Genomic DNA, 15,653 nt, shown 5'->3' with positions numbered 1-15,653 from the left:
ACTGTGCCCTAAGGAGTCCTAGAAATCTAGCTTGCTTCTTGCTTGCTTATATATACCTGCCCCTGGAAATTTCCACTCTTGCATCCGACGAAGTAGGTATTCACCCACGAAAGCTCATGCTGCAAAACGTCTGTTAGTCTATAAGGTGCCACAGAATTCTTTGCTGCTTTTACAGAACCAGACTAACACGGCTACCCCTCTGATAATTGTCAAGGTAGGCGACTGCAAATTCTCCCACTCTCGCTAGGAGACTATCTACAAGTTTCTGGAAGGTGGCAGGTGCATTTCACAGCCTGTAATGGAGCACATTAAACTCATACAGCCCTACATGGGTGATGAAGACAGACCTTTCCTTGGCGGATTCATCTAGTGGTACCTGCCAGTACCCCTTGGTTAAGTCTAGTGTAAAGATGAATTGGGCACATCCCAGTTTCCCCAGTAGCTCATCGGTGCGTGGCATTGGATAGTTGTCTGGGCGAGTTACAGCATTTAGTTTACAGTAGTCCATGCAAAAGTGCTCTTTGGGGCACCACCTGATGTGCTAGGATGCCATTGAGTCGGCCTATCCTGCCAGCCTGCGTCCCGTTTAGCTGGCCATGCTGGGCTAGGCTCACAAGCCTCTACCAGCCAAGCACACAGGCAGGGTCACACCCAGCTGCACAGAGACAGAGGGCTGCTCTGGAAAGATTCAGCCTTAGTGGCTTGACCCAGCACTCCAGTGCCCACTCCCTTTAAGGGGTAGAAACTCAAAAGTTTTATGAAATTCACCCCCTCCCTCAATGTGGAGGAAGATATGCACAACTTCTTGCCCCACATTAGAAATTACATAAACTGGGTTATATTATAAACAAGAAATAAGTTTATTAACTACAAAAGCAGGATTTTAAGTGGTTAAAGAGCTAGCAAATAAAACAACGTACGCAAACAAAGCTTGTTTCACTAAAGAAATTAGTTACAACTAGAAATTTCTCACCCTAAATGTTGTTTTAGGTAGATGCCTTCACAGGCCAGATATGTTTCCAGTCTGGGTCAAGAAGTTCTCCCAGCCTCCCCACCCCCCCCCCCCAACCAGTTCTTGTTTCCAGATGTTTTTCAGTGTCTCTTTGGGTGGGGAGGCAGAGGAGAAATGAACTGAAAAACAATCAAGGTTTCCTCCCCCACCTTATATGGGATTTACATAAGGTAGGAATCCTTTGTTGGATTCCCCCCACCTCTCAGTGGAAAAGCTCTTCAGTCCAAAATGGAACTTAGTATCAGGTGACCAGGTCACCTGACTCTGTAATATCACAGTGGCCATGAGTCAGTAGCAATATGGAGTGACTGCAGGAAGGCCAGGCCTTTTCACAGTCCATTGTCCTCACTGATGGGCCATCAGCCCTGTCTGGCTTTTCCATTGTTGTACCTGAAATGTTAGCAGTGCACATTGGGAAAAATAACCCAAACTATACTCACAATATGATGGAGGCTAATTTAGCTACAACTAATCAGGAAAAAGATCTTGGAGTCATGGTGGATAGTTCTCTGAAGACGTCCACACAATGTGCAGAGGCAGTCAAAAAAGCAAACGGGCTGTTAGGAATCATTAAAAAGGGAATAGAGAATAAAATATAGAATATCTTATTGCCGTTATATAAATCCATGGTACACCCACATCTTGAATACTGTGTACAGATGTGGTCTCCTCATCTCAAAAAAGATATACTGGCATTAGAAAAGGTTCAGAGAAGGGCAACTAAAATTATTAGGAGTTTGGAACAGGTCCCATATGAGGAGAGATTAAAGAGGCTAGGACTCTTCAGCTTGGAAAAGAGGACTCTAAGGGGGGATAGGATAGAGGTATATAAAATCATGAGTGATGTGGAGAAAGTGAATAAGGAAAAGTTATTTACTTGTTCCCATAATATGAGAACTAGGGGCCACCAAATGAAATTAATGGGCAGCAGGTTTAAAACAAATAAAAGGAAGTTCTTCTTCACACAGCGCAGAGTCAACCTGTGGAACTCCTTGCCTGAGGAGGTTGTGAAGGCTGGGACTATAACAGCATTTAAAAGAGAACTGGATACATTCATGGTGGTTAAGTCCATTAATGGCTATTAGCCAGGATGGGTAAGGAATGGTGTCCCTAGCCTCTGTTTGTCAGAGGATGGAGATGGATGGCAGGAGAGAGATCACTTGATCATTACTGGTTAGGTTCACTCCCTCTGGGGCACCTGGCATTGGCCACTGTTGGTAGACAGGATACTGGGCTGGATGGACCTTTGGTCTGACCCGGTATGGCCATTCTTATGTTCTTATGTTAGCAGTGGGCATCACCCAAAGTAGCATAGTTGAAATACAGATACATAGTCAATATTCCCAATTTCAGATACATGCATCAAAAGTGGATAATCATATTCAGTAAATCACAACCTTTCCAATGATACCTTACATGGGTTATTTTGCATAAAGCATAACTTAGTTATGCTATATTCATATCCTAATAATATTTCTATGAAGTATATGGGGGTGTCATAGAGGTGAACTCATGTGAATGCACCTCTGAACTCTGGGTCTTCGGTGACCAAGGGCAGCAGCTGTAAATGGATAGATGAGTTTTACCTGATCCAGTTGCTCCAGGCACTACAATAGTGATTATCTGTGGACTCTGTCTTCCCAAAGTGCCCTGGGGATCAGAGTCATTGAGATAGATCCCATCTGTGTCTAATGGAGACGACTCGCTAAAGTTTATTTGTCTAATGGGAAGGCAAGTTTAGGGGAAGACTATTTACATTTATTTACATTTTCTCTTACCTTTATTGTTGAAATGTAAATCTCCTCGCTTGGGTCACTCAGAGTCTCATCCTCACACACAGCTGACACTCGGAATCTGTAGGGCGTCTGAGGCTTCAGCCCATAAATGTTACAGAACTCGGTTTTCTCTCCTGTTCTTTGTTCCATCCATTCGTCTTTCCCTTCATGACTCATATCTGTGGACTCCTCTTTATATTCCACCTTATACTCGCTTATAATGACTCCTTCTCCAACCACAGTTGGACACTCCCAGGTGAGTGTGATGGCTGATGGATCTACAGTAATTTTCCCAGGCTTCCCAGGAGGGCTGGTAGAAAGAGTCTTTACAGTATCACTCACATCACTGCTCTCGCTGAGCCCTGGTTTACTCACTGCAGCGTATCGGAACTGGTACTCGGTGTTTGCATGGAGCCCTGTCACTGTGAATGTCTCTTGTTTGTTATTTGCATCCACAACCATCCAGTTCTCCTGCCCTGCAATTCTGTACTCTGCCCGATAGCCGGATATTGCAGCCCTTCCAGTCTCTGATGGCTTAAATGTGAGTTGCACACAGTTGTGTCTGATTTCATCAATCAGAGGAGGAAGAGGTTTCGATGGAGGCTCAAAGTTGGTGCTGATCAGCTCTCCATCGGCATACAGGTAAATTGAAGCTCCTGGATTGTCCTCGTCTGGAACAGAGGCCACGATGAACTGGGTCTTTTCTTGAGATTTATTAACATTGGTAAAGTCTAAGAAGGACTTTGCAAATTTTCGTGCTTTTCTTCTTATCTCTTCATCCTCAAACCACTGTTTGGAGTTTGATTTCTCATAGGGAGAACTGGCTGATGCTGAATCATGAATTTTCTCCAGAAACTGTCTTTGAAGCCAAAAGTTCAAATCTGATAAATATGGTTCTTTGTTGTGTAATGAAGTGAGTGTAAATGAGACAACAGAATCATGCTTCGGGCTGAGTACTATTTTTTCTAGTTCACTCTTGGAGGATATAACTTTCACATTATGTAGCAAAGTAAGGTAGGAATCCATATAATTCATCTCTTGCTCCTTTGTATCCAGAAATTCATTGAGTCTCTGTGTATTGAATGGTGATTGCTTTTTGCTTATTAAAATATCCACCAGGGCCCCTTCCTCTGCTCCACCTCCACGGATCGCAGGTAAGATTCCTGCTAGTTGTTGCTGGAAAGTCTGTCTGTGTTGCTGACACAGGTCTTTGAATTGCTGGATTTTCTTTTTTATTTCAGGGAAGATTGTGGCAATTGGCCTTATCATGTCATTGCATCGCATGTCTAATTCGATCAGTTGCTCCAAAGCAGTTTGAGCATCAAAGATCAGTTTTATGCTGATCTCACGTACCAGCTGAGCAGCTCTGGAATCCAGTTGCTTCAGCGGGTACAGCCAGACTCTCACTGGTACAGCCATCTCCCCATTGTCACCCAGCAGCTTCGGGAGGGTGGAATAAATTTCCATGGCATCTAGATAAGTAACTGGATTATTTTCAAGAGCAAAATCACCATAGAAAGTGCAACTGAAGTTTTCAGCCTTTTCTTCTTTCTTGGTCTCCTTTTTCACAGACCCTTTTCCTCCACCCGAAATGTTTGGTAATTTTTCTATCATAAGTTTCATGTTTCCCTGTATCTCTTCTACACTCTCAGTTGAAGAAACTTCCCGATCAAACACAAAGAAAGCCTGAGCCCCGTACAGTACAGCTGTGACCACATGGGTTGCTGTATTTTGGTCATATACAGCAGGATAAGAGATATTCTGGCACTCTGAATGGCTTATAGCCAGCTGCTCAAACCTGATTGTTGTTGAATATTGCAAAGTAACTCGGGCTTGATTTTTGGATTTCTTGATATCATTTAAATATGCTGCAGATCCATTCACTTCTACCAGCCCCCCCAGGAAACTCGCCTTCAGGGATCCTGAGAGACTGAGAGCAGATGCCTTAGCTTCCATGGTGTCAGAAGCAATGATCTGAAATTCAGTCTTGTGCTGCATCGTTTTCCCCACTTGTTTGCTAAGGGTATCGGTGTTCCATAAAGTGATACCTGGGAAATTCCACACAAACACTCAGTTAGTGACAGATGAATGTGGTATGAAATTCTTGTCATTCAATGTAATTGTCTCATATTAAAGTAACATGCTACCAGTGAGAGGTGTAGAATGACAATGCTCTGTTGGAAAGTCTGTCCATCTGTCTGAGGCTTTTATTTGGCATCTATCACCATTCTGTCTAAGGGCCAATAACACCTATCGATTCCATATTACGCTTATCATGAGTTTGGGGTGCTGAGTATAACAGTAGCTTAGATAGCAACATGAAGAATTCAAACACCAACTGAGGCAATTTAAAAAGAAAAGATTTTAGTTCACATAGTCTATAGTACAGGGCATTAAAGTATTTTATATTTACTGTATCATCCTTCAAAAACAACAGAGCTCTATGCTTTAAATGTCAAACCACTATTTCAGCAACTGAAAAAAGACCTGGAGTTGTGGGGGCAGTATGCCATTTCTTGGCAGGGGAGAATAGCCTCATTCCAAATGAATATTCTGCCAAGGATATTTTTCTTATTTCAAAATCTTTCTGTGATTATCCCAGATAAAACCCAAGCAGGAACACAGAGAATGTTGTTAGAATTTATATGGAATAAGAAAAGACCAAGAGTGAGACCAGATACTTTGTACAGACCCATGGAACTGTGGACTAGTTGGACCAGAAACCTCGGTCTGTAGCACAATAAAAGATACTGTTTCAATCGTACATCACACCAGTCAGTGTAGTGGGGTGGTTGCCCCACACAAGCATGGGAGGGGTTAATAGCAGCCCTTGGAGAGGCTGTGCAGAAACCAGCTAATTAAGAAAGGCTTAGAAACAGCCAATCAGGGCCAGGCTGGGCCCTATAAGAAGGCTGCTGAGCAGACAGGAGCCATGGTGTTATCTTGGTGAAGGTATAAATCTTGAGACGGGCGGTCAGGTCAGGGGTACCAACTTGGGACTGAACTGGAAGCAGAAGAGCCCCCCCATGGATCCAAAGGGACTTCGGGGACTCTTGTCACCTCGCAGCTGACCTCCAGGAAACTGTGGCCTGGGCAGCCTCAGTAACCTGTGAAATCGAAAATAACCCTGCAGCCTGCCAGCAGGAATGTGGTGTGTGTGAGTATCGCTGTATCATTCTTGCCAATAAACAAGCCTCAGTACTGTTCAAGTTCACCCTTTGTTTGGGCTCGTTCCTTGCCTGGCCCCAAGGACAGGCAGCAAAAGGACTGCAGTTTGCCCCTGTGGGAGGGGCTTGACTTGGGGCTGCAGTGTGCCACTGCGATGTGGGACCGGACTGAGGACTGTCGGTCTGGGAGAATGGTGTTGGGGATGCAGCCGGAGGGCCATGCCTTGAAGAGGACGCCACAAGCCAGGGAGCAATGCAGGTCCCAGATGCAAAGCAAGAGCGACAACAGGCAAGACACCACAAGAGGAGGGCGCCCTGCTGACAGACAGAGCTAATTCCCAGAGCGACCGGCAGGAGGCTGGTCCAGCCCCAGTACAGTCAGGTTAAAAAAATAAAGACACTGAATGGGGATAAATGTTGGAGAAAGTGTGGTGAAAGATTTTTATGCATACAGTATATTGTCAACATCTCCAGTCATTAGAGTGCATTAGGCTGCAATCCGTAACCAAATATCACAAACTGTTTGATATTTATTACTAAATCATCTTTTGGTGCTGCTCTTGGGGCTTCCTAGTGGAAACAGTCACACAAAGGGAAATGAAGAATGAGTATCTCTTCTCCTAGCAACTGCTCAGTTATTGGTAGCCTCTCATTCATGGGTGGAGCCCCTCTTGGGGGAGGCTAGCCCCCAGCTCTGCTCCTTCCACTCATATCCCCCTACAGATGGAGCCCCTGGAGCGATGAACCTACCCACCCCCTGACCGAAGGTGATATGAGCCTCCCCCGCCTGTGGATGAGCCCATGGCTGACCAGAGGCCCAAGTGCCCCCCCACACCTTGGCTGGAGGGCTACACTCCGGTAGCGGCAGACCACCGTGGAACCAGAAAGATTGACAAGGGTGTGCTAAAGTGTAAACCTCCCTCCACTGCTGTGTCCTGGCACAAGAAGGCATTCTGGCGATGAGTGCACCCCATAACACCCATGGTATTGATAGGGAAAATTTGCCCCACCTATCCAGCCTAGGTTATTATTTACTTGCAGCTTTTATTGTAGTAGGCCTAAAGGCCTATAGTCTAGATAACTGTGATATATAAGCCAAGGTTTGCATTTTTGCTCTCATATGTTTATCTGTATAAAGGGCATTCAGGGAAAATAAGGAACCGAAAGAAGGAAATAAGATAGGAGTATTCAGCTTGTTTTTTGCTTGCTGTATGAATTTTAGCTGGCATAAGTAACCGCAAAGAAAGGGTCTTAAGACTGGCAGACCACCAACAAAAACTGCCCAGAAACAATGAAAGGAAAAACCATATATGGAAGAAGATTGCAGTAGCTTGCTTATGTTATAAGTGTTACTCCCAAATAAGGGAATTTTAAGAAAATGCTAATTTGCGGTTTTAACCTTTATAAGCTTGGTAAGATTTGTAACAGGCAGAGGGGAGCTTAACCCTTACAGGGGAAAACGCTACCTCTCTCCCTGCATGCATGTTTGTACTCCAATAAAGTGCCTCAGGCTGCCTGATTCTAAATTCAAAGGTGTGGTCAATTTTTTCCACAACAGTATTAATAAGAATTCTCTGTTTTACACAAATCCTTTCTAATGTTCTAAAACTGTGTGAATATTTGGTGTTTATAGCTTTAGTGCATTTCCTTCCTCATTAATACAATGCATGTTATTAGAAAAATCAGTATTTCCAAAGTGTAACAATTACAATTGCTCCTGTGCAAGCCTACTTGTGTTTCAAAAGAATATTAGGCCCAAATGCTAGTGCCTGTGGAATAGAGGTCATATTGGCAACATGAAGACTGAGGACTTGAGCAGAAAGTGGCTTATTAAAGCAAATGGCTAAAGACTCGTGTTTGGACATGAGCTGAAGACCCCAGCATACTATTTATGGACTTCAGCAGATGAACAAAGTAATTTGGATCATGCAGCCTGTGGAAAGACTCTGAAGTCCAGAAACTAACACAGAGGAAAAACAGAATTTGTTAAGACAGCTCAGAGTTGCTACTGTTGGCCAGGTTGGCAAAAGTCTGACAAACTGGTGCAAATCTTGCTTTTCCAGTCACCTGGGTGGCATGCTCGGATCATCTGTTTACATCTGAACTAGGAGGACGTAAGGTGCAGATCCAGCCTTTGGGCTAAGTGTCACAGGGCAGCTGTTTTGTGTCAGAATCTCCTAGTAGAGGGGTTCTCAACCTGTAGGTCATGATTTTGGGGGAGTTTTGAACAGGTTTCAGGGGATCACAACCACCTTTCTTATACTTTCATTTAAAAAAACCCAACATGTTTCTACCTCACACTGGGTTTCAATGGCATAGAGGCAGGTCCCCTATGTCAGGGGTTCTCAATCTTTTTCTTTCTGAGCCCCCCACCCCCATGTTATAATAAGTCAAAAGCTGCCCCAGAGAAAAGTGTCCTGTACTCCGGAAGATGCTTTTGATGTGCCCCATGCAAGTGCTGGGGTGGCTGAGGAGGTGGTATCTGCTATTCGGCTTCCTGGGTTCAGCAGTCATGCAACTTTAACCATACCTGGTATGAGCTTGTCGCTGCGGCAGTCGTACAGCATCCCCAGCCGGAGAGGGCGGCCCAGGGCTGGCATCTCAATTGCTGCAGTTTCAGCATAAGCCATGGTGGTAACAGACGTTCATCCAGCCCTAAAACACACCAGTAACACTGTTACACTGAGGATGTGATCTGTTCTTATTCATGTTCTTCCTGCTTGACTTTTATCCTCTATTCATTTTCTGCACTTACTAACACATCACAGAACAAACATCTGAACAAAATCTAACCAAGTAGGACTGGCCAGAAAACAGCAATTGCATTCTGGTGAGAGTTTGAAGTTGGTTTTTGTTCTAATGCAGAATGAAAATGAGACCTTTCAAAAACATTCATGAAGCAGAGCGCAGGGTACAAGGAGGAGGAAGTGGCATTACCACTCGTGAGCGATTCTCTGGAGAGAGTCCAGCTGAGGGCAACAAAAATGATTAGGGGGCTGCAGCACATGACTTACGAGGAGAGGCTGAGGGAACTGGGGTTATTTAGTCTGCAGAAGGGAAGAGTGAGAGGGGATTTGATAGCCTTCAACTACCTGGCTGGGATAATTTAGTTGGGTTTGGTCCTGCTTTGAGCAGGAGGTTGGACTAGATACCTCCTGAGGTCTCTTCCAACCCTGATATTCTATGATTCATTCCCAGAAGATGACCCAAACAAGGGCATCCTTACATTTGGCTATGGTGACTCTATCCATGGTCCTGCCATAACTAGATGACCTCTCGAGGTCCCTTCCAGTTCTATGACTCTATCATATTCTGCTGCCAGAGCCAGGAAGAGAACCCAGGAATCCTGCCACCAATATTCTAGTGCTAGTTCATAAATAGTCGTGTAAGCCGGTGGTAAAGTGTATCATTGCTCTCTCTATGGACACATCCTCAGAAGCTAACAACCTCCCTTCCCCCATCAGCTTACTCCTGTTGGAGTGAAAATGTTCTATGTTGTAGAACTGAAGGAAGGTGGAAGGTTCAAACCTGTGTGGAGTTAACATATAAGTTAGTGTGAGATCCCTGAAATAATCAGTGAAATATTATATTACAGAACATTGTATTCAGAGGTGAATTTTGATGTGTTAAGATTTGCCATTTTTTTCAGTGTTTGCATTTTGAGGAGAGCTGTCCCTTGAAGAATGGAGAGGGACACAGAATGGAAGATCCTGCTGCACAAGCTCTAAAATGGTCAGAACTTGATTCAATAAACATGCATTTCCAGAAAACAAACCTAATTCCCAAAGATGTCACATCAGCGCTTATTAGGGCTCTGGCTGCCTCAGGCTAATGAGCTACAGGCCTTTTATCTGCAGGTCACTGGCATGAACCAGTCCAACACAGCAGGAATTAAAAGTTCTTTCCATCTAATGAATATTTGGTGACCTTCTATGTGAGATGAGTTTGGTGGGTCTGAGTTCCAGTTCCCATATCACAGGTGTTACTGAAATATTGGGTTTGCTTAGCTGAGAGCTAATAACAGCCTGACAGGGATAAGGAAAAGATGCTTTATTCTGCAGAATAAAGGAGAGCTCTGCATTAAGACACAGAAAAACTCTGCTGCACACAAGTTTTACAAGCTTTTTATACACTTTTAGACAAAGACCATGCTGTGTTAACACTTCATTGGTGGTTGCTAGACCCCATAAAACCGTTATTTAGTCAGTAAAAACTGGCTTGGAGCAAGATTTTTCTGCTTTGAGGCAGAATAGAAAAGACAGTTGAAAAGTTTAGGTCACTGTGTTACGTGACGCTTCTGCTTTTTTTTACTGGCTGCTTGTAAGCTATTAAGGGGGGGGCACTAAATAACTTTTACAGTCCCCCCTTCGGGCCTGATAAACTTAAATTGTCAGGCCCGTTATGTAATTTATGATTAAGCTGGAGGGATAGATACTGGGTTTTTTTATGGACAGCAGAGCCTTTGGTTATAGTATTACACAGACATTTTGTATATTGAATTATTATTTAAATAATATATAAAAAGAAAAGGAGGGAAATAATTTATTTAACAATTGTTTGTAAGAGCCCTGTAAACCAGGACTTAAGGTTTGGGAGGAGGTCCTCAAAATTAAAAGTGTGATTAAGAGATATAGCATGAAATATAATAGCAGTATTTTTAATAGCTTGTACATGTTTTTTAATTAAGCTAGAGTGGGCTGACTGAGAAATAAAGATAAGCTTGACCATGGACTGTGTGTTTGAGGCCTTGGGGTTTATATTAGTAAAGGTACAAAATGCTTTATAAAGTTTTTTATAGAAATTAGAAAGGTGTTCTTCTTTCCCTTGTACAGTATTATGGACTTTTGACTAATTTAGAGCGGGGGGTTGCTTGTTTTATACTTGTCAGAATATAGTCTAGGAACTTTTTTAGGTTTGCCTGTTGAGCCGAGTTATTTGGGTTTTATTGGGCCGGATTGACAAGAGTTATAAAGCCACGGCCATTGCTGCCGGCTTCTGCAGCCTCCCGGGCCCCCCTTAGGACCCGCTCCTTTGTTTTTGTACGCAATAAGCATTCTAGAAGCTGGCCATCATTTCGCCAATCAGGATTATGAGACTGGAAAATAGCACGGAATTGCCTATAAACTACGTCCGGGTCGTCTCTGAGGCAAAGCGTAGTGGCTTGCTAGTTTATAAGATCTGCAGTGCAAACGGGATATGAACATAACAGTCTATGACAGTCCCATCCGTTATGGGAACCGGGCTGGTTCGAAGGGGTGCCTGGATATTAACTACACCTTCTTTATAGACTGCTTCCTGTTTTGTACGGGACTGGCCAAGGACAGTGGGCAGGGAAGAAAGGTACCCACTGCTGGTTGCTTTATTAGCTGAATTACTGACTGCACTGATTTGAATTGTGGCTTTTTTAGATTTTGGTGGCGGGTCCTGTCTTGGTGCATCTGCTGTTTCAGGCCCTGTAGAGGGTACCACCACTGGGGGTGGCTGCGGATTAGGGCAATACATGGGGGGGATATTTTTTTAACAATTGGCTTTATGAGGGGCAGAGGCTTTCGGGAATAGAGGGGCCTGAATCTGTACTTTTTTTAGGCGACAATGAGCCTTATTGTTCCACAGATACTAATAGTTTATTTGACCCGGCGCCTGGTTTTCCAATTTCAGGCGCAAAGGGGTTAAATAAGTCAGAATATCAAAGGAACCACACTCAGGCCATGCGATTCCCAGAGCTGGCCAATTCTGGGTACAAAGCTGCAAAAAGTGCTTTTTTGACATCCCTTTTTGAACACCGGGTAAAGGCCATTTACTTAACATATAATTTAAAGGGCTATCCTTAGAGGGTTTATTTAGAGACTTACTTATTTGTTTTTTGACACTTAAACAGAGAATTACACAGAGACCAGAGGGAATTATGGTCTAATATAGGTTTTTTTATTTTTATTATACTGACAGCTACAGGGGACGGGACAGAAGGATCTCAATTTAACTTTAAAGCTTCATCGCACACAATGGCTTCCACTTCGAGGAATTATGAACGAGAGGTTCAGTTCTGCCCACACACTTAACGCCCAAATGAACAGAGCAGAAAAACAACAGTAACTGGTTAAACAGAACAGAACCAGAACCCAGATAGCAAACCAGAACCAGATAGTGTTTCCTTATCCTATTAGGGCTCACCTTATCAGATCACGAACCCCAGGGGCCGCGGTGAAGCAGAGAAAGAGGGGCCAAACACCCCGTTGGTGCCGTTCCCAGTTCACCACAGCCATCCAGAGTCTAATGTCCGAGCTAGGAGAGTCCCATCTGGGTCACCAGAAACTGTTACTGAAATATTGGGTTTGCCTAGCTGAGAGCTAATAACAGCCTGACAGGGATAAGGAAAAGATGCTTTATTCTGCAGAAGAAAGGAGAGCTCTGTATTAAGATACAGAAAAACTCTCCTGCACACAAGTTTTACAAGCTTTTTATACACTTTTAAACAAAGACCACGCTGTGTTAACACTTCATTAGTGGTTGCTAGACCCCGTAAAACCGTTATTTAGTCAGTAAAAACTGGCTTAAAACAAAATTTTTCTGCTTTAAGGCAAAAAAAAAATAGTTAAAAAGTTTAGGTCACTGCGTTATGTAAAGCTTCTGCTTTTTTTTACTGGCCGCTTGTAAGCTAATAAGGGGGCGGGGGGCACTAAACAACTTTTACACAGGCTCACCACCACACTTCACCCTAATGACCAGACTCAACAGAAGGGCCATGAACTGCCTGGGCCATGGAGGCTGAATCCCTGTTATCCCTAGGGGAAGTCCTCCTTGGTGATGGCTGAGCTGGCTGCCAGGACAGTCTTGTGCAGGAAACTTGCCCTGCTGTTGTACTGTAGATAAACAAGACTTTAGTCACTAAATCCATATATTTTGAAGCCAGAGTGTCTGAGGCTATGGCTACACTTACAAATCTGCAGCGCTGGTAGTTGCAGCGCTGGTCGTCCAGCTGTGCAGGGCCAGCGCTGGTGTGTGGCCACACTCACAGCTACCAGCGCTGCAGTGTGGCCACATTTGTAGCATTTGCAGCGCTGTTGGGAGTGATGAATTATGGGCAGCTATCCCAGCATTCAAGTGGCAGCAACGTGCTTTTCAAAAGAGGGGGGTGTGGGGCAGTGTGACAGGGACGGGGGGGGAGAGAGAGAGAGTGGATTTTTGGAACTGACACTGGGCAAAATCAGAAAATTTTCCCACCCCCTTACTGTTAACTGCAAACAACCTGCATCCAACATACTCTTTCCCCCCTCTGCCCCCTCCCCCCGTTTCTCTCAAGCAAAGCAAACACTCAACCCCTGCAGGGGTTATCTCATTTCATTGTTGACAGTAGTTACAGATTAATGACAGCAAACAGGAGCTATGTTTGAAGCAGCTCCCGGTGTCGTGCACGGAGCCCGGAGCTCCGAATTGACAACAAAACAAAGAGAGGCTGCATAACAAAACAAAGGGAATAATTTAGTTAAAAGCATTCTGGGATACTCCTTATACCCTGGAGGCCAATAACAGCGCTGGTGAGTGTCCACACTTGATGACCAGCGCTGCAGAACCAGCGCTGCAACCCTTATACCCCAAGCAGACCTGGGTGTACGGCCAGCGCTGCAGCCAGGGAGTTGCAGCGCTGGTTGTGCCCTGCAAGTGTGGACAGGGTGTAATTGCAGCGCTGGAAAGCCTCTACCAGCGCTGCAACTTGCAAGTGTAGCCAAGCCCTGAGTCTATAGAATTAGTTGTTACTGTAGAATTAGCTTATCTGGAACCAGGGGGTGGTGCAATAAAATCCTATTAAGATACTGAAGTGATTGTTTGGGGGCGGAGTGAATTTGCTGACAACATTGCTTTAGATAGCCCCACATGACTATCAGCTATGTACTGAAGCACTACAGCTGTAGATAGAGGCAAGTTCTTTTAATACCAATGTGACATAAAAAACAGGATAAAACCTCAACGATCCCTTCACAAAAACAATTTCTGACCTAAATCTCAGCGGAGACAGAGGACTCCTCACTTACAAAGAGAAACCAGCCAGGGGGAAACTAAACAAACTCAACACTTAACTGAAGACACAGCAAAGCAAATGAGCTGTAGTAAACAACATCCTTATAGCAGAGAAGCAGACACGGTCATGCGACTCGCTTATTGAATCCGGAGACAGTCAAAGTAATACAATGGGCTTGGCAGGGTGCTGGTCTCTCGAGAGTGCCCCTTGGTGTGTTGATGGGGGTGTAAACCCATTCTGGGACTGGCCTCTCTAGTGGGGAAGCTCAGCAGCACTGCGAAGGGATCAGAGTCTCAGCCCTCCCGCCCTGTGGGTTCTCTCCCCTTCCAGGGAACCAGGGAACAGACAACTTAGGATCAGGAAAAAGGACAAGGGGAAAATGAAATCTACAGACACTCCCAGCTGGACCACTGGCCTCTTTTCCTTCAGAGAGGCCTTGGATGGGCTGCAGTCCAGCTCCGTGTCTTCTGCTTCACCAGCAGATGAAACATGGTACAATCCCCTTCACCGCAGGAGACCTGGCCCTTCTTTTAGGCAAGGACATAGGCTCTGCTCTCTGCCAGCCTCTCACCTGGAGCTCAGGGCACAGCTCTCACCCCAGACCTGCCCACTACTGAGCTGCACTTCCCGCGTCTTGAACTCCCTCTCTGCTCTTGACATGACTTGCAGGTCCAGCGGGGTGGGGTTGCTGCATCCCAGAGCAGCTCCTTGACCACTTCCTGCCCGGCGTGGGGATTAAACACCCTCTCACAGAGCTCAGCCTAACTCACAAAGGGCATCAGGATGTACATATATAAAATAGACTGGATTTTAATGGACTATATACAAAAATACTGCTCCCAGAGGAATCCAGACCTTCCCCATACAGGGAAGCTTCCAGAATAAAGTACCCATCCTGCACTAAATGCAAACGCTCCAGCTCAGTTAAATAGTATCATTTCTACAACTGAGAGAAAAAGCAATTGAGCAGCACCTGATACTTATCCTCTAGATTTCTGTACAAAATTCAAACCCAGCAGCTTGAGCTGTAGCCCTTGAGACTACATTTAACAGCCCAGCTCCAAGGCTGATGGGCTCAGATCAGACACAGTCCTGGAGACAAAAGTGTCACCAGAAAAAGAACAAACAAACAATTCTAAAGTTTGTACAGGCCAATATCATTCCATTCTGACAAAGAGATTTGCTTAAATCCTTACCTGGAGGGTGGATTCCCTGGCTCTAATAATACAAATTAGGCAGGAGAGCTCAGGAAACGTTACTGCTTTATCCAACAGCTTCACACAGAATGTCCTCAGGGCAGGCGGTGAGCAAACCTGAAAGTGAAACCATCACTCCCGGTTGCTGCATTTCTCGGAACGCACTCAGCAATAGAACACTCCCATCCCAGAGACCAGGGACCCATCCGCCCCAACACAGGGCACTTTTGCAAGGACAGACCCTAGCGAGATAAAAACAAAGAATCTAGAGATAAAAGACCTGTCTGAAGAGATATTACACATGAACTAGTGGGCAGGGGCAGCTCTAGGCACCAGCTAAACAAGCAGCTGCCTAGGGCGGTGAAATTTAGGGGGCGGCGAAATGACCCGCTTACCGGAGGACAGGCCGCTCCTCGGCTTGTCCCCGCCGGTGCACACCAAGAAGCGGCCCCTCCTCTGCAGCCGGGGAAGGGCCGCGCTACCATC

General features: G+C 44.9%; 2 protein-coding genes across 2 annotated transcripts in view; both read right to left on the bottom strand.

The window, feature by feature from the left end:
- Positions 1-3,119, bottom strand: part of LOC123363323 (verrucotoxin subunit beta-like) — a 37,791-nt gene extending 34,672 nt beyond the window's left edge. Inside the window, exon 1 of the mRNA XM_045004182.1 lies at positions 2,791-3,119. Coding sequence (XP_044860117.1) covers positions 2,791-2,964 — 174 coding nt within the window. The 5' untranslated portion in view covers positions 2,965-3,119. The remainder of the gene's footprint in view (positions 1-2,790) is intronic.
- A 16-nt stretch (positions 3,120-3,135) lies between these two features.
- LOC123363321 (stonustoxin subunit alpha-like) lies at positions 3,136-15,263 on the bottom strand (the record flags this gene model as incomplete). Its single annotated transcript, XM_045004180.1, has 3 exons — positions 15,168-15,263; positions 8,485-8,609; positions 3,136-4,835 (listed from the first exon to the last, which is right to left on the bottom strand). Coding segments are annotated over exons 2-3 (1,800 nt in total), but the record flags the coding sequence as incomplete, so codon positions are not given.
- Positions 15,264-15,653: the final 390 nt, after the last annotated feature.

This window comes from Mauremys mutica, chromosome 2 (genome assembly GCF_020497125.1).
Source record: "Mauremys mutica isolate MM-2020 ecotype Southern chromosome 2, ASM2049712v1, whole genome shotgun sequence".
Taxonomy (NCBI): Eukaryota; Metazoa; Chordata; order Testudines; family Geoemydidae; genus Mauremys; species Mauremys mutica.
This window is presented reverse-complemented; position numbering and strand designations above follow the sequence as displayed.